At 36.0% G+C, this 22,654-nt stretch overlaps 1 protein-coding gene and 1 pseudogene across 1 annotated transcript; both read left to right on the top strand.

The window, feature by feature from the left end:
• Positions 1–2,212: 2,212 nt before the first annotated feature.
• Positions 2,213–15,900, top strand: LOC102924219 (vomeronasal type-2 receptor 116-like). Its single transcript, XM_076565807.1, has 6 exons — positions 2,213–2,528; positions 8,879–9,158; positions 9,545–10,351; positions 11,054–11,281; positions 12,245–12,368; positions 14,505–15,900. Exons 1-6 carry the CDS (start codon positions 2,332–2,334, stop codon positions 15,422–15,424), a joined length of 2,556 nt encoding a protein of 851 aa, XP_076421922.1. The 5' UTR covers positions 2,213–2,331; the 3' UTR covers positions 15,425–15,900.
• LOC102914334 (large ribosomal subunit protein eL21 pseudogene) lies at positions 7,176–7,702 on the top strand (annotated as a pseudogene).
• Positions 15,901–22,654: the final 6,754 nt, after the last annotated feature.

Here is a 22,654-nt window from a genome sequence, read left to right as displayed (position 1 = left end):
GCAAGGCCTCATGGATGAAGACAACACCCACATAACTCACTGAAAATGGAGAGGTGAAGCTTGTGCCTACATTGAAGATTCATCACTATATGCAAGAATAGTTAGAACAGGAAAGTATTCTATACACCATCAAAGGAGAAACATAGCCTCAACCCTTTAATATACACTGTCATCTTGCCTGTACTGTATGCTAGTTCAATTCTGGAACAAACACTGTGGTAGTAACTCACAAATACACAATTTGACTGATGGCAAACTATACAAGATAGAACCAATACTCAACACTACATGCATGACCAAGAACCTGAGATTACATAGCCCAGGGACCTAGGGTAGAGCCAAATACAACTGTAGTAAAATCTATACTAATAAAATGATTCGGCATGTCAATCTGTTATCCCCAGTGTTTAATACCATTCTCAGCAAGCATCAGAGGAATTTCCTCCTGCAGCAGATAGTAATTCATGCAGAATCCCAAAGCTAGAGTTTATGGAGAGAGTCAAAAACATTGAAACACTTGGCCCTAAATGAATTCACTCTATGAAATGCCTACTATCAGAACTCAGGTAACTCTGAAGAATAAAAAGGAAGAAAGAGTATAAAAGCTAGAGAGGATTGAGAACACTAAGAAATCAAAACCATCTATTTCAACATGATTGATGAACACATGCACTCAGAAAGACTAACACAGTATGCATTGCTTTTTCAGGAATCTCCAAAATGGGGCTGTAGAGCAGAAAGAAGATATAGACATGTGATCCCATTCCTAAATGAAAAGCAATCTCTAAATACTTAACCACTTGCAAGGGATTATCACTGGGCGAACTAACTTCTTTTAAGGTTAGGCTGCATGCACAATGGTATATGGCCAGCAGAAACCAAAGTCCATGTTATACTTAGAAGTTTCTTGTCTCAAAATGTCATGTCATAACTTTACATTTTTTTCAAAAGTTTGTCATTTTCATGTTCTATTTTATATTAATTATTTATTTGTTATTCCCTATATTTATGCTATGGTTCCATTGTGCATATATAATGAATTCCAGTTTAGTAGTTTTATGAGATTCTGTGTGTTTGAACATGTGAACTCCTGATTCATGTGCCTTTCCTTGAAGTATTTTTCTACGTTTTATTTAATTCCTATGTGTTTGTTCTAGTTTAATCTTATTAAGTTATATTTTCTTATATTAGAATCCCTTGAAGCCTGTTTGTTTCCTAATGAGAAACAGAAACAGGGCAGATATGGTGACAAGGGTTGGGGAAAGGAAATTAGAGGAGGAGATGGTGAGAAAACCATATCAGGATATATTGTGAGAGAAAATGAATTATTTTCAATAAAAGAAAAAACAAAAGAAAAATATTAACTGACCAAACCGACAAATAAATAAACAAGGAAAAGAAAAAAACCCAGGTTTGTAGTATTTGGTCACAAAATTTATTTAAAAATATGGAATCAATTAAGGGTAGCAGACTATTTAAAGAAAAAATAATGTGAATAACCTATATTGTAGATATAGAAGTGTCTGCTTATGAGGCATCAATAAATGGGAACTGAGGGTCAGAGCATGAATAGAACTATGAAAAAGCTGTTTAGTGTCTACATTGATATTGGAATACTGATTGGCATTTATGATTTCAGGATGAATACTGGTTCTCTAATCACTTAATCTGTGGGAGATTTTGTGCTTCCTGTGGCCACTCGTGTGTGTGTGTGTGTGTGTGTGTGTGTGTGTGTGTGTGTGTGTGTGTGTGTGTGTGTTTTAGATTGCATGATCTGTGGATGTCAATGTCAGGAAACCAAATAGGTGATAATGCATCCATTTGAAAACATTTGTATTTCTGTAGTAAGTTCTGTCTAAAATGTGTTGTTTCCACATTTTAGACAGAACTTACTACAGAAATACAAATGATTCCATATCAAACTTAGTTTGGAACATCTAATGCAATGTGCTTCAAGTATTTCACAAGCTGATGAAAAAAGAGATTTTTGTGGATTAGGGTTTTTAGCTAGATATCTGAGGAGGCCCTCATGTCAGCTGATATGGATGGAATCACAGGAATGTTCAAATGAAGATAATTACTTAAAGAAAATTACTGAAATTTTCTTGCACCTGAGCATATTAACTCAGATGCAGACCCTGAAGCCTGAGAATGTTTAAGAGTTCTCCAGAGAATAATAAGATGAGAAGAAATACTTATAAGTATACTTCTTAGTACTAGAGCAGTAAAAGAGACACATATGTGTGTACAGGCACATCTGAAACGTGGTTTTTCTGTAAAACTCTGCTTAGTACACTTTGCCTAGGTTCCAAACTTGGTGACATTTTAAAGATGTTCTATTTGACATTTTTCTTCTTGGTCCTGAGGCTTTCCTTCATTTTTTGCAGTTTGGTGGGTCCCAGGTGCTTTCTGAGACTTAAAGATCTAAGTACCTGGGGTGAAGATAAAGAAACTGATTGTTTTTTTTCTGTTTACACAAAGCATGGTCACATGAAGAATGAATATTTAACAAGGAATCAAAATAAGCAGTAAGTGCCCTTCATTTATTTGTTTTTGATTGATCATCAATGTTCATATATAGAAGGCTCATGGATAGACAAACATCATTCTCCATGTCATCTGTCTGTTTTGTCCTACCTTACTATCTAGGAAATAAGCAAAATTTATTTTCTTTTATGCTGATTATTTATGCTGTTTCTGGTGATTTAATGGTAATCTGGTTCATCTTTTTAGAGTCATATTTTCAGGTTGAAAGCTGAGTGATATACTCTGTCTATATTTCTTCTAGAGTGATTTCCTTAACAGTGGTAGTTCCCACTGTATGTTACCAAGTGATGTTCCTAAAATCTTAATCCAAGGCACTAACAAGAGTCCACTTATTTGAGGTTGAGTAAATTTGCTAGGATATTTTCTATCATGATGGAATGCCCCATTCCTGTGAAGAGAGATCTATAGTATTTCTGCCTTGCTTTGAGGTTACATTTCTTAATATAATACTGGATTTTTGTTTAAATGTTATTCATATAATCATTTCAAAATTGCTGGGCTGCATGAATCCTGCAGCTGAAATCAAGCATAGAAACATAAAGATCATTCACTTTCATAATTTTATTTTTTCTATTAAATATTATTTTCAGTTGAGCACATGTACAGCCAGATTCTTTTTAATGGCAATGTCAGTAGTCTTTTTTTTCTTTTAAGTTCTATATTATTCATGTATAAAAGCCATCTATACAGTTTCAGGAGACAGTTTTTGTACTTACTAAAGAGGTGTGTTGTGAAGATGTGTCACTCTGGTTGAATAAAAAGCTGAATGGACAATAGCTAGGTAAGATTTTGTGTGCAGAGAAAACCCGGAAAGAAAAAAACAGAGATACCAAGAGACACAGATAGGGCAAGATTAGCATTGCAGTTATATTGTAATAAAACCACAGGCAGAAAGCAAATTAACAAAAATGTGTTAAGACCCAGTTAAAATCAAGACTAAGGTAAGGCTGAGCTTTCATAATTAATATAGCTCCATGTCATTTTTTTGAGCTGGTGACCTTAAGAAAAGCCCAAATATAAATTGTTACTGTAAATATTGATTTTACATCTCCCTTGTCAAGTGCTAGAATGAAAGTAGTTGTCTATAGTATTTGCCACAGTTTGAAAGAAATCTCTTCAACTCACAAATATGGTCACATTTCTTAGTACTGATTTCATATTTCATGTCTTAATTCTCTGCTCTATAACTTTAATCTCTGACACTTATTCCATGTTTGCTTCTCTTTTCCCTTTTTTCCAATTATCAAGCCTGTGTTAATATATTATGGGAATATGAACAACACACTGTAGATTTGTATATTTGATCATACTTTAACTGCATTAATGATGTACACTGGATTTGATATTTGGTTTGGATAATCGTAGCAATGTCTCCTGTAGAATTCTAAGCAAATTGACACAAGCAACACTAAATATCTGCGAATCAACATTGTACAAGATAGGCATTGTACTCTCTGTGAGGAATACCACAGTGAAGTTCTATCATTTGAGACAACAGTTGTATTCATTTATTAATCACATAAGGATGAATGAAATTCATAGCACAGGATCATGGAATAGATGTAAGAAATTTTCAAGAAATAAAGGAAAGAATGAAAAACAGATATGAAACCGATCTAGGTCTAAAACATAACCACGGGGATGAAGGAGAATGAGGATTGACATTAAATGGCATCATGTATTTTTTAAACTGACAATGTAATTTTGAAAGTGAAATGGATCATGAGGGTGATGACTCAGATGTCCAAAATATCAAACAAATATTAAAAAATATTAGAGAAGAGGTTCAGTAGAGCTTGAATGAAAAAAAAATGTTCACTCAAGTTACACAAAGTTTTCTTATATCTCTACCAGTCACACGAGTTCTTGCAGTTCTAGAGAAACTGTCTTCTTGAAAGTAGAAATGAGAGAACTTGTAATTCCTCTTTGTATTGAGTCTGAAATCTCACCAGCTATGGCTAAACACTACTCACTTTTATGATCTATGTAAGATTACTGGAATATTCATTAAAGCAAGAAATGGATTATGTAGGCATAAATGCAACAGAGATAAAAGGCTGCAAAAGGCACAGATCAGATCCATGATTTTCTACATATAAATAAACATTCATTCAAAAATGGATTGAATTATCTAATACACATTGAAATATATATTTATTACATAAAATATCATAGAAGCATTTTTATAAATATGTATTATATCTGTTTATATGTTGTGCCAAATCAGCATATAGGCTGTATCATCATATTCTTGCTAGTATTAAGATGATCTCAACCTGAAAAACAACATAATAGTTGATAAAGAAAATGATATTGTAGAAATAAAATTTGAACAAAAATTACCTACATGTGCTTTTGTGAAGTTGAATTGAGATCTAGTTTTATAGTGAAGGGAATAAAATATGCCTTTCTAAAACACAAGTATACTACAGGAAATTATATATATGTGTGTGTGTGTGTGTGTGTGTGTGTGTGTAATATATATGTGTGTGCATTTACATTTATATACGTACATATAAACTATATATATATATATGTCTCAAATGTAAATCTTGCTTAAAAATTTAAAAATTTTTGGCCTTATGAATACACATTCTGCTTAAATAGTTACTAACAATATTTTTATGATGTTTGATATTCTTGCCAGAGAACCCTCTATCCTATATACTTAATTTAAAACATTTTCACCCATTGTTGCTTATCAGCAATTTCAAAGATTTAATATTTATAATTTGCTAAATTATCTTTGAAATTAGTGTGATTATCTCTCAATTTTAATCTATCTTTGCATAAAATAATCTCTAACATTTACTCTATTTATCTTTCATTTTCAGACAGCTTACAAACTGAATAAAAGTCACTTGAATTTGATTTGAATTGATTCTCTGAAAAAATGTATATGTGATTATTGTTTGTAGTAAACATGTTTGACTGTAGCATATGTCAATATGTGGCAATCCTTCTCATCGTTAGCTTTCATAGGCCTTGTAGAGCATTAGAAATTGATGTTGTGACAAATTAGAATATTAAAATGAACTGTTTGAAATTAATTCATTTTAAACTTGAATTGAAGAATTCTTTCAATATACCAGATCAATATTCTGCATTGACATTTTTCGCAAATACAATCACTAGAAAGTATCATTGGTTGACCAGTTTCTGCCCCAGGTTACTTCTGAGTTGAACCAGCCTTTTAGGCAGGTAATATAATAAAACGGATTTCATATATGCCAAATCCTTTGATTGCATACTTAATCAGAATTTCTTTAACTAACCAAAGCATTTTTCCTTTGTGGCTTCAGTTATTCACTAGAACTTGTGATTGTACTGATTGATGACAGAAAGGGTAGCATATTGTGTGGATTTTATTTCTTTATATATTAAGAATGATTATAGATTGGATTTGAGGGTCTCTAAAATTCTTGCACACTAATTAAACAAACTTCAGCTTGGCACTTTTTATATGTGGCAAACTTGATATGAGGATAAGTTATTTTATCAGAATTTTAAAATCCTAACTTTTTCTATTATTTTCTCTTGTTTATCTAAGACATGATGTAAATAATTTTGGCCCTGACTCTCTCCATCCTAGACACATAGTGATGCCAGGGATATTAATTGAACTGCATTCACATCACTTAAAAACTCCAAAATTGTGAACTCATATAAAACTGTAATATTTTGAAGCTAATTGCATTAGATACAATTTTTATTAGTTGGTTAAGAGTTTGGTATAATGTACTTTGATGATATTTGCTCCTCTTTCACCACTCTTTTTTATTAAGCCACCGACTATAATTTGTACTTCTGATTAATTTCCTACATGTGTCTGTCTACTGGTCAATCATTGATCTACTAGATGTCATATTCTTAAAGAAAATGAGGACTTCCTTCCAAAGCATTTATTAATGGCCAGTATTTATCCATATTAGTCATTTTTCTCTGATGAATGAGATTTGTGCCTAGATTACTTAAGTTACATATAGATAAAGTATTGATTTAGAGCAACAATATTTTGACTTCTAATAAAGCAAGAAATGCCTACAAAAACACAGAGGTGTGAAACAATATAAGAAATGAGGTTTATCCCAGGAGTGATAACCAATACAGATAACCAATCAGATAACCTGATATTAAAGGATTGATTTTAGGTTATAATCAAATGGTGGCAAAAAAAATTGATCTTAGAATTAACAGTGTTCAAGTTTGACAACACCTTATCACATTCATGTTTTCGATCAGAAGACAATATAGAGAACTAAAGGGGAAATAATATTCAGTTATACTCCAGCTTGTCCATAAAATAAAAATGCAACACTGATGAGTAATGGGTCATCAATCAGATTAGGAAATGTGGAAATATTGATGATGTTACATAGAAAATTGGTTGTAAATCACTAATTGTGATTATATCACAAAGATGTGATATAGAAACCTTTAAATAAAAAAGAATGAAGAGTAAATATTCATGGAAATAAAAGAATTGAATACATAAGAAGAACAATTATAAATTATAAAACTTTATTTGGAAAACATTGATTTTAGCAATTTTAGATATTAATGTGACTTCATTGCTTGAATTCAAATTTAAAATTGGAAATGTCACCCCTTCCTTTCGGCCACGGCAGCCATCTTCCAGTAACTCGCCAGAATGACGAACACAAAGGGAAAGAGGAGGGAGACCGGCTATATGTTTTCCAGGCCTTTTAGGAAGCATGGAGTTGTTCCTTTGGCCACTTACATGTGAATCTACAAGAAAGGTGATATTGTAGACATCAAGAGAATGGGCACTGTTCAAAAAGGAATGCCTCATAAGTGTTACCATGGCAAAACCAGAAGAGTCTACAATGTCACCCAGCATGCTGTGGGCATCATTGTAAACAAGCAAGTTAAGGGCAAGATTCTTGCCAAGAGAATTAACGTACAGATTGAGCACATCAAGCACTCTAAGAGCCGAGACAGCTTCCTGAAGCGGGTGAAGGAGAACGACCAGAAGAAAAAGGAAGCCAAGGAGAAGGGCACCTGGGTTCAGCTGAACTGCCAGCCCGCCCCACACAGAGAAGCACACTTTGTGAGGACTAACGGGAAGGAGCCTGAGCTGCTCGAGCCCATTCCCTACGAATTCATGGCCTAATGTACAAAAAGAAATAAAAGACCTGGATTGTAAAAAAAATAAATAAATAAAAAATTGGAAATGTCATACATCCATAAAATTCATCACAAATAGCAGGGCTATGAAAAATAGTTCAAGCTTGGCTTTTTTCTGAATCTAACAGGAAAGTTTAAGAAATAAAAGAATAGAAAACATTGGAGTAAAAGTATTCAAATATTAGAACCACAAATTATAGGGAAATATACTGTTCATTGAATTGAATACTAGCTGTAGTGCAAAAAAATACACTACTTCACTCAGATATAGAACAATGTCATAAAGCACAGGAATACAGATGAGAGGAAATAATAGCTGAACATTCGTAAGGAAAACAGAAAAATGAGACAAAATATATAAATTGTTAGAGATTATGTTCAAAATGAATAAGAAAAATATATCAGAGGATCTGTGTGGAGATTAAAATTTAAGATATTAAGGCAAGAAAACATTTTGATAATCAGCACAAAGAAAGAGGAATCTAGAGACATGACTAGTACGTTCAGAAGAATAAATAAAATGAAGTTGATCATCATTAACAAAAGGGCCCATGTGAAGAGGGTTTATTATTCATAATAAATGATCATTCTTACAATCAATAACATATCACTGATGTTATACAGCATCAAAGGGAATGAGAATGGACAAAGGTGTATGAAGTACTGAGAAAAACTAAAAGTAATTATGCTGTCTGCATTGCAAATGAACTTAAAGATTATCAGAAATAGTGATACAGATGGAAATATTTGGTTATCCATTCCTTACATTCATAACTAAGTCATGGCCTTTTCAATGGCTACTTCTTTGTAAAAATGAATCACAATTTGGGTAGAAGGTAATATCCACCTATTTTCCATTTATTTTCTTTGTTATAATTCTACAATAAAGAAATAAGCAGATTCAGTGTCTTCTAGAAACAATTTCTCACCATGCTCACAGACAAAGGAATGAAACTGTGTGAAAGTTCAAAATCAAAATATCCCACATGAGTGAGATCCACCTCAAAATCTTTTATGACTCTTTACTTAATTCCAGAGAATTCATATTCTCATACAGCACAATAACAGGGCTTGTGTCTCCATAAAATGGGAAAAAATCATTAAATATATTAAAAAATTAGTTTAATTTAATATTATCATGTTTGTAGCCCCATCTCTAATGATTTATTTGCTCTCTTTTCAGGTTGACATATAAGAATATGCACTTGATTATGTCTCTTTATTTTGCTCTTGAAAATATCAACAAAGACCCTCATATTTTACCCAACATTTCTCTGCTAGTTAAAGTTGAATGTAACCTCCTGGATGATTGGAAAATGAGTAGTTTATCCACAAAAATAGGTGAACTTCTTCCTAACTACTACTGTATAAATCAGAGAAGATATTTAATCACACTTACAGGTCCCATATGGTTATCGTCTGCTATGTTTGGGCCACTCTTGTACATTACAAATAGACCAGAGGTAAGCATGGGTGATTTAGTTTCATTGAAACATTGGCTCCTTTTGTTCTGATATTCAGATAGGGAGGCTGACTAAAAGAATTCTAAAAAGTGTGTATGTGTGTATTTTGATGCATAGAATTTAAAGCATATATACTCAGAAATTATTGTGAAATATAACAGTACTTTAACATAAATAGACCCAAAAAAGGAGAAATTTGAAGTATTTTAGCAGCAGACTTAGTTCATCTATACTTTTTAAGATATTCTCAAGAAATTACATGTGATTTAATAATGAGAAGAAAATCCAAATGTCTTATTATTTCCATCTTATGATGAGCACATTTTTTATACTGATCATTATGTACTCCACCTTCTTCAAATTATTGTCTGTTCTGTGGCACTTAGCTTTACTATGGACCATTTCATCCTCTCCTGAGCAGCCGTGAACAGTTTCCACATCTCTACCAGATGGCTCCTAAGGACACATCTCTAGCCTTGGCCATGGTGTCTTTGATAGTATATTTCAAATGGAACTGGCTTGGTGTAATCATTTCAGATGATGATCTAGGACTTCAATTTCTCTCAGATTTGAGAAGAGATATGCAAAAAAACAGTGCATGCTTAGCATTTGTGCATATTATCATGGAAGATAAAATATTATTCCAGAAAAATATGAATGTCTATTATAATGAGATCACAACATCATCAGCCAAAGTTGTTATCATTTATGGAGACAAAGACTCTCATCTGCAACTTAACCTTGGACTCTACAGATTATCAAACATTCAGAAAATCTGGCTCACTACTTCACAGTGGGATATGATCCATCATAATGACAGATTCCTTCTTGATTCCTTCTATGGGACCTTTACTTTTTTACTTCACTTTGTTGAGTTACCTGGTTTTGGAACATTTATTGAGACAGTAGATCCTTCCAAGTATAGTAATTCAATTTCCCTTGGCAGATTATGGTGGCTTTATTTTAATTGTTCTCTGACTTCATTTAATTCTATGAATCTTAAGAATTGTTCAATAGAAAAACGATATCGTTGGTTATTAAGGCACCAATTAGAAATATCTGTGAGTGGTACAGGTTATGTCCTATACAATACTGTGTATGCTGTGGCCCATGCACTCCATGAGATGCTGCTACAAGAAGTAGATACATTACCAAGATATTCTGAGAAAAAACTGGAATTTGACTCTTGGCAGGTAATATGTATTTCAATGATTGAAATGTAGTGTCATAGATATAATTTCATAATAGATAATTTAGGTTCTATCCAAAGATTCCAGGAGCCTTTCTATTGTACACAACATTTTAGGTACCTTTGACAGAATATCATGGGAATCTTATTTTTATAGACTCCACTCCAGGCAAAACTGACACTCAGACAGATATTCATGATCTAAGCCAATAATATTTCCCATAACATTTCCTCCACATATATATGCTTTTAATATTTTAAATAAAATGTAGTTCTTTCTCATGAAAATTTTAAAGCCAACAAGAAGCTGAATGTCCTTTTTAATCATCAAAAAGTTGGTGAGCAATTAAGTGGGTAGATCCTAAATACAAGCAAGTAATTCTTCCACATTTTTTTAACATACTGAGGACCTCAATTCCTTAGCTGATTATCAGGTAATGTTTAGAGGAAATAATGTGCATAATATCTCTCAGTGCTCCAAGAATATCATTCAGGTGGCAAGTGTTAAATAACTAATCTCAGGGAGAAGCTGATATTTCAAAAACATTATGTTGTTACCCCTATGTGGATTTTTACATCTATTTATGAGTACTTGGTATTAAGTCACATTTCTAGACAGATTAATGAAAATTAGAGGCAATCTACACTTCAAAATATTTGTTCTAATGTGTGAGCATACTTGAACCTAAAATAATAAATGTTTCAGATGGTCCATTTCCTGAAGAACATACAGTTTATAAACCCTGTTGGAGACTTACTGAACATGAATCAGAAAGAAAAACAGGATGTAGTGTATGACATTCACTACTCTTTCGAATTTGTTCATAATTTTGCACTTAAGGTGAAAATAGGAACATTTTCCAAACATTTGCTACATGGACAACAATTGTATATGTCTGAAGAGATGATAAAGTGGAACATAGACCTTAATCAGGTTTGTTGTCCCTCCTTGTACAACTCTCAATGCAATATAAACAACCAAAATCTCAAGGTTGACTTCAGCATCCTTATGAAATAGAGTATTTTTAAATATTGTCACTCACTTACTTCCCACATTTCTAGATTTTTCTTTCAGGACATATTTTATTTCAGTGATATGAATATTCATATATTATGATGTGTCCTTTTTTCCTCCCAGCCTGTTATCCACAGTCTAAAGGGCAAGAGTCAGTTGTTTTTTCAGAAAGATTTGTACATGGCTCATGAGCACTAACAGAGACTGCTCTCAAGGAGACAGACTTCGATGAATCATCCCAACTTTATTCTAGAATATAAGGAATATATAAGTTTGGGAGCCTGGGGACAAACCTTAATTTGCATCAAGTGGCATGCTCCTATCACAAGGCTTAGTATGTGGCAGTAAGGTACTATAGGGAAACTTCTAGCAAAAGTCATCTAGCAGAAATCTGTGCAAAGGTTCAAAGCAAATATGAATCAGGCAGGTATAGGTCCAGGGACATTCTCCAAACAAGGGCAGGCAGGGGCAGGAAGTTCTGCTGGAGGAAAGGAAGCCCATGTTGTAGCACTATTGAGATAAGCTGCCAGGCCATGGGGAGGCTGTGACCTTTACCAGCCAGGAATGTCTTCCAACATCATAGCTACATATTTGTGTGTGTGTGTGTGTGTGTGTGTGTGTGTGTGTGTGTGTGTGTGTGTGTGTGTGTGTAATAGATAGATATAGATAAAATATAAACACACACATATACATACAAGTGTCTCATTATATAAATCACAATACATCTATAATATACAACCACATTATAAAATAAACAGTCCTTTTTTCATTTAATGAATATTTATAAAAGGATGTTTTTCAATAGTAACATGTTTTAAATCTCCATCACAACTACCAAGTAGGTAAAACTTTTTCTTGATATTCCATTGGTATTTTTCTCAGATTCCACTCTCAATATGCAGTGCCCCTTGCAGTCCAGGATTCAGAAAATCCCCTCAGGAGGGAAAGGCTGTCTGCTGCTTTGATTGTATCCCTTGCCCAGAGAATGAAATTTCCAATATGTCAGGTAAATATACAACATCCAAACAGATTCATTAGATTGGTTAATTTCTGTCATATTTACATTTTTCTCAATGACATCTCCTGGGAATTGAAAAGATAAATTTCATCATGAGAAGAAATGAGCATCAATTCCACCCAGTAAGCAGCACAACCTGTGTACTGAACCACATTCTAGTGACTGCTCACATAATAGTTTCTTTTGGATTTCACTGTAGCATTTATCTTTGCCTGGATTCAGCTCTTCATAATATATCTACTTCTTATTTCCCCTAAGACATGTGAGCTGCACATCCTTATTTAAAAAGCCACTATGAGATTTGTGATAATTTGTAGATGCTCATGGATGATGTGTCCTGATTAAGAGGCATGTGTCCTATGTTAGATCATGCTGTTGGTTGGTTATATTTTCTTTGTTAAATTTATTTTATTTTATTTTATATAAGAGATTTTTCTAGTTGTTTTACATATCAGACACAGATTCTCCTGTTCTCCCTCCTCCCACACCCCAGCCTTCCCCCCAATCCACACCCCATTCCCACCTCCTCCAAGGCAAGGTATCTCCTGGGGAGTCAGCAGAGCCTGGTATATTCAATTGAGGTGGGTTCAATCCCATCCTCTCTGCACCAAGGCTGAGCAAAGTGTCTCAGCATAGGCCCTAGGTTCCAAAAAGCCAGCTCATGCACCAAGGACAGGTCCTGGTCACACTGCCTGGGGGCCTCCTACACAGTTAAAGCTAAACAGCTGTCTCATTTATCCAGAGTGCCTAGTCCAGTTCTATGGGAGATCCTCAGGTATTGGTTCACCTTTCATGTGTTTCCTTAAGTTTGGCTCTTGGTCCCTGTGCTTTTTCCAATCATGGTCTCGATATCTCTTTCTCATATAATCCCTCTTCTCTCTCATCGATTGGACTCCTGGAGCTCCACCTGGGGCTTGGCCATGGATCTCTGCATCCGCTTCTCTCAGTTACTGGATGATATTTCTATAATGACAGTTAGGTAGTTTGGCCATCCAATCACCAGAGTGGGTCAGCTCAAGCACTCTCTCGACTATTGCCAGTAGTCTATAGTGGAGTCATCTTTGTGGATTTCAGGGGACCTCTTTAGCACTTTGCTTCTTCCTATTCCTGTGGAGTCCACATTTATCATGGTATCTCTTTCCTTGTTCTCCCACTCTGTTCATGATCCAGCTAGAACCTCCTGCTCCCCTAAGACCTCTTTCCCCCGACCTTTGCCCTCCATTAACTTCCCTCACCCTCAGTTTGCTTATGTACATCTCATCCATTTCTCTGTTGATGGGCGATCCCTGTGTCTTTCTTAGGATCCTCTTTACTAGGTAGTGTACCTTGAGTTGTGAGTTGCACTCTGGTTATTCTTTGATTTACATCTAGTATCTACTTATGAGTGAGTACATACCATGTTTGTCTTTCTGAGTCTGGGTTACCTCACTCAGGATGGTATTATCTTGTTCCATCCATTTGCCTGCAAATTTCATGATGTCATTGTTTTTCTCGCTGAGTAGTACTCCATTGTGTATATGTACCACATTTTCTTTATCCATTCTTCAGTTGAAGGGTATCTAGGTTGTTTCCAGGTTCTGGCTATTACAAATCATGCTGCTATGAACATAGTTGAGCATGTGTCCTTGTGGTATGATTGAACATTCCTTGGGTATATGCCCAAGAGTGGTATGGCTGGGTCTTGAGGTAGATCAATTCCCAATTTTCTGAGAAATTGCCATACTGATTTCTACTTGCTTGTACAATTTTGCACTCCCACCAATAGTGGAGTCATGTATTTTAGAGTCTACTGAATTGTTAACAATAAATATGTGTTTCTATATTGTCTTCACTAAGGTGTTTTATTGTATAAACATGAATATTGGGTCACATGCTAATTAATTCTGGCAAGAAAATAATAATGTCTTGACTATAAATTATACATATAAACAACAGAATTTGAAAACTGTTCATATGGTAAAAGAATTTCATATTGCTATTAATTCTTAAATACAAAAAGTTGAACTTTCTATCTACCTCAAAAATAAGGCTAATTTCAGAAGAAAATTTTAAAGTATTAACATAACATGTCCTTTGAACTACCAGGAACTATTAAACGTGATGATATTTTTCTTCCTGTACCAGACATGGATCAGTGTGTGAAGTGCCCTGATGATCACTATGCCAACCCTGAAGGAAATCACTGTCTCAAAAAAGTTGTGACGTTTCTGGGTTATGAAGATCTCTTGGGAATGTCTCTAGCCTGCTTGGCTCTGTGCTTTTCTATTCTCACAGCTTTTGTACTTGGTGTCTTTTTGAAGCACAAGAACACTCCCACAGTCAAGGCCAATAACCGAGCTCTCAGCTATGTTCTACTCATCTCCCTCATCTTTTGCTTTCTCTGTTCCTTGCTTTTCATCGGCCAACCCAATATGGCCACATGCTTCATGCAGCAGACCATATTTGCAGTAGTCTTCACTGTGGCTGCTTCTACTATCTTGGCCAAGACAATTACAGTAGTACTGGCCTTCAAGGTTACTACTCCAGGAAGAAGGATGAGGTGGCTGCTGGTGTCAGGGGCACCTAACTTCATCATTCCAGTTTGCACTGTGATTCAACTGATTCTATGCGGGATCTGGCTGGGAACTTCCCCACCATTTGTTGATGTTGACATACATGTTGAAAAAGAACACATTTTGATTGTCTGCAACAAAGGGTCAATTTTTGCCTTCTATTGTGTTCTGGGATACTTGGGTTCCATTGCCATGGGAAGCTTCACTGTAGCTTTCTTGGCCAGAAATCTGCCTGACACTTTCAATGAAGCCAAGTACCTGACATTCAGCATGCTGGTTTTCTGTAGTGTCTGGCTTACCTTCCTCCCTGTCTACCATTGCACCAAGGGCAAGGCTATGGTGGCAGTGGAGGTGTTCTGTATCTTGGCCTCCAGTGCAGGTCTGCTTCTTTGCATCTTTGCTCCAAAATGTTTCATTATTTGCTTAAGACCTGAGGGAAACTCTTTTCAAAAATTCAAGAATATGCATTTTAAAATTGAAAATGCTCATTAAATTTTCTTTTATTATTAGAACAGACTTCCAAGAAGACCACAGTGACAATTTTTTCCTCAAATTTTAGGTCAAAATATGGATTTTGTCTCATGAGTAAATGCAGATAAAAAAAATCTACAAATTAGAGTTTTAAAACTTGGCCCAGACCTCAGTTCTCATGGACCAAACATTTGATCTGACATTACTATATCTGCAATGCTGTTTTCCTTCTTTATGTCCATCCTTGTAGTTGAATTGGGTAATAGCTATGCATTAGTCTGAATTTTATGTATTAACATCTAACATAATTTGTTTAGTGTAAATTATACAGTAAGGTTGTGTTTCATACTTAATTATTAGAGTGCATGAGTATATAGACATATATTTAAATGATGATTTGCTTCAATTTGATATAGAAATTTACATTTGATATGGGAATTTACATAAAATTAATTAATTAATAATTCACTTAAAATTAATAAAATCATTTTTGGACCAAGTATTTTATATTTATATGACACATGCATTTATATGACATATATATATATATATATATATATATATATATATATATATAAATGTAACAAAAATAATAAAAACAATAGGAGTCCCTTGAAAATCAGGTCTTGTGAAGAGTGACAGTGACTGGAGGAAGGAAAGGGAGGGAGCCAAGATATTATTCAATTTCACTAAAATCATAATGTTAAGAAAAGGGAAAATTTCTCATTTTCCTTCCTGTATTATCATGCCCTTCACATACCACATATATCTGTGTATAGTCACACATTTACACACATATATACTTGCACACACACACATACACACACACACACACATTGTGCTCAAACCTAGACATTATTTGAAGTTTCAAAAATTCTTCTTCCTTAACAACCTGAGCATTAAAGAAGAAACAGCTTGTCCTACTATCCACAATAATTACAAATGAAATTCAGAAATGATGAGAAAAAATAGGCTGTATTCCATAACTTATGCTGCTTTTATATGGGATAATGTAGAATCTTATATTAGGATTCATAATTTTTATAGTTTTTCCTGGTTATTTTTCTTTTGTATTATATAGAGTTTGTTATACAATATATCCTGATTAGGTTATTGTTTGAGTTGGCTGCCATGTATCAGAATGCCTTGGCCTGTTAAAACTGACAGCCAGAATGACATGGTGTTCCACACCATTTGTGTCCCTCAGTATATTTGTACTTGCTTCCAGTTTGTTGAGAGAAAAGAATAGCATGGTTCTTAAGGATACCTGTGTTATTTCCTTTAAATTGTTCTAGTCAATGTCTCTGATGACAAAGTTCCTCTTTCTTTCTAGCATACTATGTACCATATAATCCTAGCATATCATTCTTATATCATTTCCTTTGCCATGCTCTGATATTATCAGCAAAATTCCTTCTCAGGATCTACAATGGATCATGACCAGGATATATGGAAACATTAAATGTGGGATCACAGCCCTGATGTATAATAGACTCCAATCAAAAAATTTCTGCAAGTGTGTACAGCTGGTGGATGCTGTGGGATGATATCATGCAAGATAGACTGTAGGATATTATTTAGGCACACAGAAATGTATTGGTAAACCAAAGCCATTGTAGTTCTTAATATGGATTGTCAATTTGATATGAACTATTATAAATATGATAACAAAACTCAGAGAATGTCTATCAGGGATTACTCCAGATTTGTTGAATTATGTTGGATTGAATGATGCAGTTGCAGTTCTTTTTTGTCTGAGTTCCTGGGCTGAATGTGATGAAGAGCATGAGCTAAACAATAGCATTCTTGTCTGTTCCTTTCCTGCACACAGACACGATAGAGCCAATTGACTCAAAATCATGTCACATGATTTCCCATCCAAGACAGACTTTACCTTCAAGCTATGAAAAAAAAGTTAACACTTCCATGCTTAAGTAAATTCTGTCAAATATTTCAAACAAGACTGAAAACTAATTCATGCATTGTTGAAGATTTGTCTACAGAGTAGATATTCTTCTTAATATTATTTCCTTTATTACAGCTAGGATACAATAGGCATACGCTGACTGAGATTACCAAAAACTATTTTGCACATAAATTATTTTTAAGGAAATTCATGAATTTTTGTATAAATTATTAAAATGGAACAATGTTTCCTACTCTCAATGTACCAAACTTTGTACATATAATGTGGACTTAAGTTGCTACGATTTGGATGTCATTTCTGTCCAAAACTTTAGTGGTTTAAAGGCTTGGTTCTTAAGATAGTCATGTTGAAATTGGCATAACATGAAAAGATAAAGTATAATGAAAGAGGATCACAGGTCTCACCTCTCACTCTGGAATTCCTTCCCACAATACTCACTCTCCCTGTCTCTTATATTATTGTCATCTGGATGACCTTGTTATTGAGGTTGTATAATGGTGTCCCATGACTCTAGCAAAGTATATGATAACTGAAATTTCATTCTTGAACAGTTTAGCCATTAAAAATATTTTCTATATCCTTTCTTCGATTGAGAGAAATCTATTGTGATATATTTGAGCATGCTTTGGTTATACGTCTAAGAGTGGTGTAGCTGGGTGTTAAAGTTGATCAATGCCCAGATTTCTGAAAAACCACCACATTGATTTCCAAAATGGCTGTATATGTTCACACTCCCACCAGGAATGGAGGAGTGTTCCCCTTGCTTATATATATATGTATATGTATACATATATATATATATATATATATATATATATATATATATATCCTTGCTCATAAGTGGATACTAGCTATAAAGCATAACCACACTATAATCCACAGCCCTAGACTAGAGAGGTTAGATAACAAGGAGGTTCAAAGGAGAACTGGGACACATGGAATTCCCTGGGAAAGGGAAATAGAAAAGATCTCATGGGCAAATTAGGGGTGGCTGAGGATAGGAATATGAGTGATCCAGTTGATGAAGGGATAGAAGGGGAGATTAATGAAAGAAATGTCTTGATGGGGGTGCATTTTGGATAAGGAAGAAACATGATGTAAGGGAAAATCCCAGGGATCTACATGATGACACCAACTAGGACTCCTAGCAATAATGTATAGCTGTCCTGAACTGACCATCTCCTGTTCAGATTGGTGACTACCTAGTTGCCAAAAGAGAGCGCTGATCCGTGGTGGAAGCAGATGCAGAGATGTACAGCCAAGCCCTTGTCTAAGCTTCAGGAATCCTGTTGAATGGATTTTTTTTTTTACAATACTATTCAGTTCTACATAACAGCCACAGATTCCCTTGTTCTCCCCCTTCCTACCCCCTCCCCTTCCCCCCAGCCCAACCCTCATTCCCATCTCCTTCAGAGCAAGGCCTTCCCCAAGGACTGAAATCATCCTGATAGACTCAGTCCAGGCAGGTCCAGTCCCCTCCTCCCAGAATGAGCCAAGCGTCCCTGCATAAGTCCCAGGTTTCAAACAGCTAACTCATGCAATGAGCCCAGGACCTGGTACCACTGCCTAGATGCCTCCCAAACAGATCAAGCCAATCAACTGTCTCACCTGTTCAGAGGGCCTGATCCAGTTGGGGGCCCCTCAGCCTTTGGTTCATAGTTCATGTGTTTCCATTCATTTGACTATTTGTCCCTGTGCTTTATCCAACCTTGGTTTCATCAATTCTCGCTCATATGAACCCTCCTCTTTCTCACTAATTAGACTCCCGGCACTCCACCCCGGGGCCTAGCCGTGGATGTCTGCATCCAGATTCCTCAGTCCTTGGATGGGGTTTATGGCACAACTATTAGGGTGTTTGGCCATCCCATCACCAGAGTAGGTCAGTCCCAGCTGTCTCTCGGCCGTTGCCAGCAGTCTTTTGTGGAGGTATCTTTGTGGATTTCTGTGGGCCTCTTTAGCACTTTGTTTCTTCCTTGTCTCATGTGGTCTTCATTTACCATGGTCTCCTATTCCTTGTTCTCCCTCTCTGTTCTTGATCCAGCTGGGATCTCCCACTCTCTTTCCCTCGACCCTCGCCCTTCATTGCTCCCACTCATGTCCAGGTTGTTCATGTAGATCTCAGCCATTTCTCCATCATTGGGTGATCCTCATGTCTTTCTTGGGGTCCTGTTTCCCAGGTAGCTTCACAATAACTTCACTGGGCTTATAAAAGCTCACAGATACTGGACCAACTGCAAAAGTGCCCTCCTGTTGAGATTCTAAGCCCCCCTCATATATATGACTGTTGTATAGGTTGGTCAACTGGAGGGACTCCTAGCAATGGGAGCAGAGCTTGCAGTGGTACTTTTAAGGCTTTTAAGACCCTATTACACATGCAGACTGCCTCACCAAGACTAATTATGAGGGGAAAAATTTAGTCCTACCTCAACTTGATATGTCATGCTTTGTCGACATCGATAGGAGGTCTGCATGTTTTGAAAAGAAACAGAGGAAGGCTGGATTTGAGGGTGGCAAAAGGGAAGTATGTCGAGAATATTGGAAGACAGGAGGGAAGGGATAATGTAGTTGGGATTTAATGTAAATGAATAAATTTAAATAAAATAAATAATAAATAAATAGAACCAAAGGAAAATGCCTGGTTCAGATTATGATTTCCAGGCCTACCAGCTCTGTGACCTTGAGCAAAATGAAGAAATTCCTTTGTCCTTTCTTTGTAGTGAACAAGCTGATGATAATGTTAGTATCCATGCCTTAATGACTATATAAAGAATAAATTACATATGACATTATTTCAGATGCATGAGATAGTGGTAATAGTTTTGGACATGTGTTTGTTGTTGCTTTACAATCAAAGTAGCATCACTCCCCACCATGAGATGTCAGCACTTACATTATCACTACTATCATGACATCAAAGTACCCTAACTCTCACAACCATAACCTAATCATAGCCATTATTATACATTAATCACCATCCCAACTATCATTTCCACCTATTCTACTAACCTTACATCACTATCAAAACAGTAATAATTACCATCTTGGTGGCATCACAGTTACACACCACTGTCATATCTATCTCCATTCCACTCTAGACCAACCATTGCACCTATCATATTCAACAGTTATACCATTACAAACATCATAATCACTACTTCTATGAATGTGACTACAAGATCTAGCAATACCATTTTCACAGCCATCAAAATTATCAATCCCTCCTCCTACCAGGACTATCATCACTATCACAAATATCTTCACTACTGCTTTTAGTAGCCTTAACAGAATGTTTATGTTAAAATATATCTGCTCTTCTATGCTGTGGGATGTTCTGTATGTCCTGTGGGAGCCCTTCTTGGGTTCTTTGTGGCGTTACCCAGCAGGTCCGCATAGAGGATGATTAGGACCATGGGCCTGAGTGCAGGTGTCTGAGATGGTCTGCACTTGGCTGTGCTGGGGGATGGTCTGTATGTCAAGTTGTTCTGATTGATCAATAAATAAAACATGATCGGCTGTGGCTAGGCAGGAAGGATAGGTGGGACTAACAGAGAGGAGAAATAAAAGGACAGGAAGGCAGAAGGACTGCTGCAGCCACCGCCATGACCAGAGACACTGCCAGATGCCGCCATGACCAGCAGCATGTGAAGATGCCGGTGGGCCACCAGCCATGTGGCAAGGTATAGATTTATGGAAATGGACTAATTTAAGGTATAAGCACAGTTAGCAAGAAGCCTGCCACGGCCATACAGTTTGTAAGCAATATAAGTCTCTGTGTATACTTGGTTGGGTCTGAGCGGCTATGGGACTGGCGGGTGACAAAGATTTGTCCTGACTGTGGGCAAGGCAGGAAAACTCTAGCAACACTTCTATAATATGTAGAAGCTATAAGTTCAGTGGGTATAAGGATGAATTTTTTTTGCTCTTTATTATACAATAAATACTCCTAAGAAAGCCAAAAATTTTCATCTTCATATGACAATAATGAATATATGCTTTAGAACACCAAATGTGCTAAATAAAATGAGATTTGGGACAATGAAAGAAATAGGAAAAAAATCACCCTGTGTGAGGTAATACACAGTAAGAAAGACAAATCTTATACATGGCTATGAGCTATAAAATAAAGGATAACAATGCTATATACACAACCCCAAAGAGGTTAGGTAACAAGGAGGGCCCAAGGAAGGATACATGTATCTTCCTGGGAAGGGGAAATAGAAGAGATCTCCTTGGTAAACTGGGTGATTGTGGGGATATAACATGAGGAATTATATTGGGGGTTGGAGGGGCGGGAGCTAACAGAGATGCCTGGAAGCAGTCAAGACATTCCGCGCTTAAGGAGAAAGCTGGTGCAATGAAATCTCCAAAGATTCTACAAGGATGAACCCATGTAAGACTCCTAGCAATAGTGAATAACTAGTATAAACTCTCCATCTCATTTAACCAGGCAAGAATTTCATTAAAGGAATTGGGACACCAACTCAGCACTACAACTTTGAACTACATTCTGTCCTGCCTGTGGGATGTGCCTGGGGTAAGGATGGCATGGAGATTGTGGTAGTTGCCAACCCATGACTGTTCCAGCCTGATAACCATGCTGTAAGAGCGAGCTCACTCCTGACATTGCCTGGAGAACAAGGACCCAGAGGTTGGATGGCCTAGAGATATAGGACAGAACAAGAGAAGAAAATCTCAACGTATTGATACCTAACAATATTGTGCAAATCTCATATATTGGTGCCTACTTCAATTGTCATCAAAGAGGTTTCATCCAGTTACTTATGGAAAGAGACAAAGAGACCCACAGCAAAATTTTAGGCAGAGCTTAGGAAATTCTGTTGAAGAGAGGAAGGAAAGAATACATTAGCAAGATGGGTCAAAGACATGGCAAGAAAACCCACAGAAAAAAACTAATCTGGATTCATAGTAGCTCACACAATCTGAACAAACAGGGAGCCAGTATGGGACTGACCTAGTCCACATATATATATGACAGTTATATAGTTATATAGCTTGATCTACTTGTGGAACTCCTAACAGTGGGAGTAGGGGATACCTGTAGCACTTTGGCTGGCTTTTGGGAACCTATTCCTCCTACTGTGTTGCCTTGCCCAGCCTTGATACAAGGGGATGAGCTTAGTCCTACATCACCACAACATGCCATGCTTTGTTGATAACCATTGAATCTCTGCCCTTTTCTAAATGGAAACAGGAAGTGTCAATGGGGGCAGTGAAAAAAGCAGGTGGTAGATGGGAATGAGTGGATAAGATAGAAAGGAATCTGTGGTCAGATGTAAAATACAAAGAAAGACACACACACACAG

The sequence above is a fragment of the Peromyscus maniculatus genome, chromosome 1 (assembly GCF_049852395.1).
Source record: "Peromyscus maniculatus bairdii isolate BWxNUB_F1_BW_parent chromosome 1, HU_Pman_BW_mat_3.1, whole genome shotgun sequence".
In the NCBI taxonomy this organism is placed as follows: domain Eukaryota; kingdom Metazoa; phylum Chordata; class Mammalia; order Rodentia; family Cricetidae; genus Peromyscus; species Peromyscus maniculatus.
This window is presented reverse-complemented; position numbering and strand designations above follow the sequence as displayed.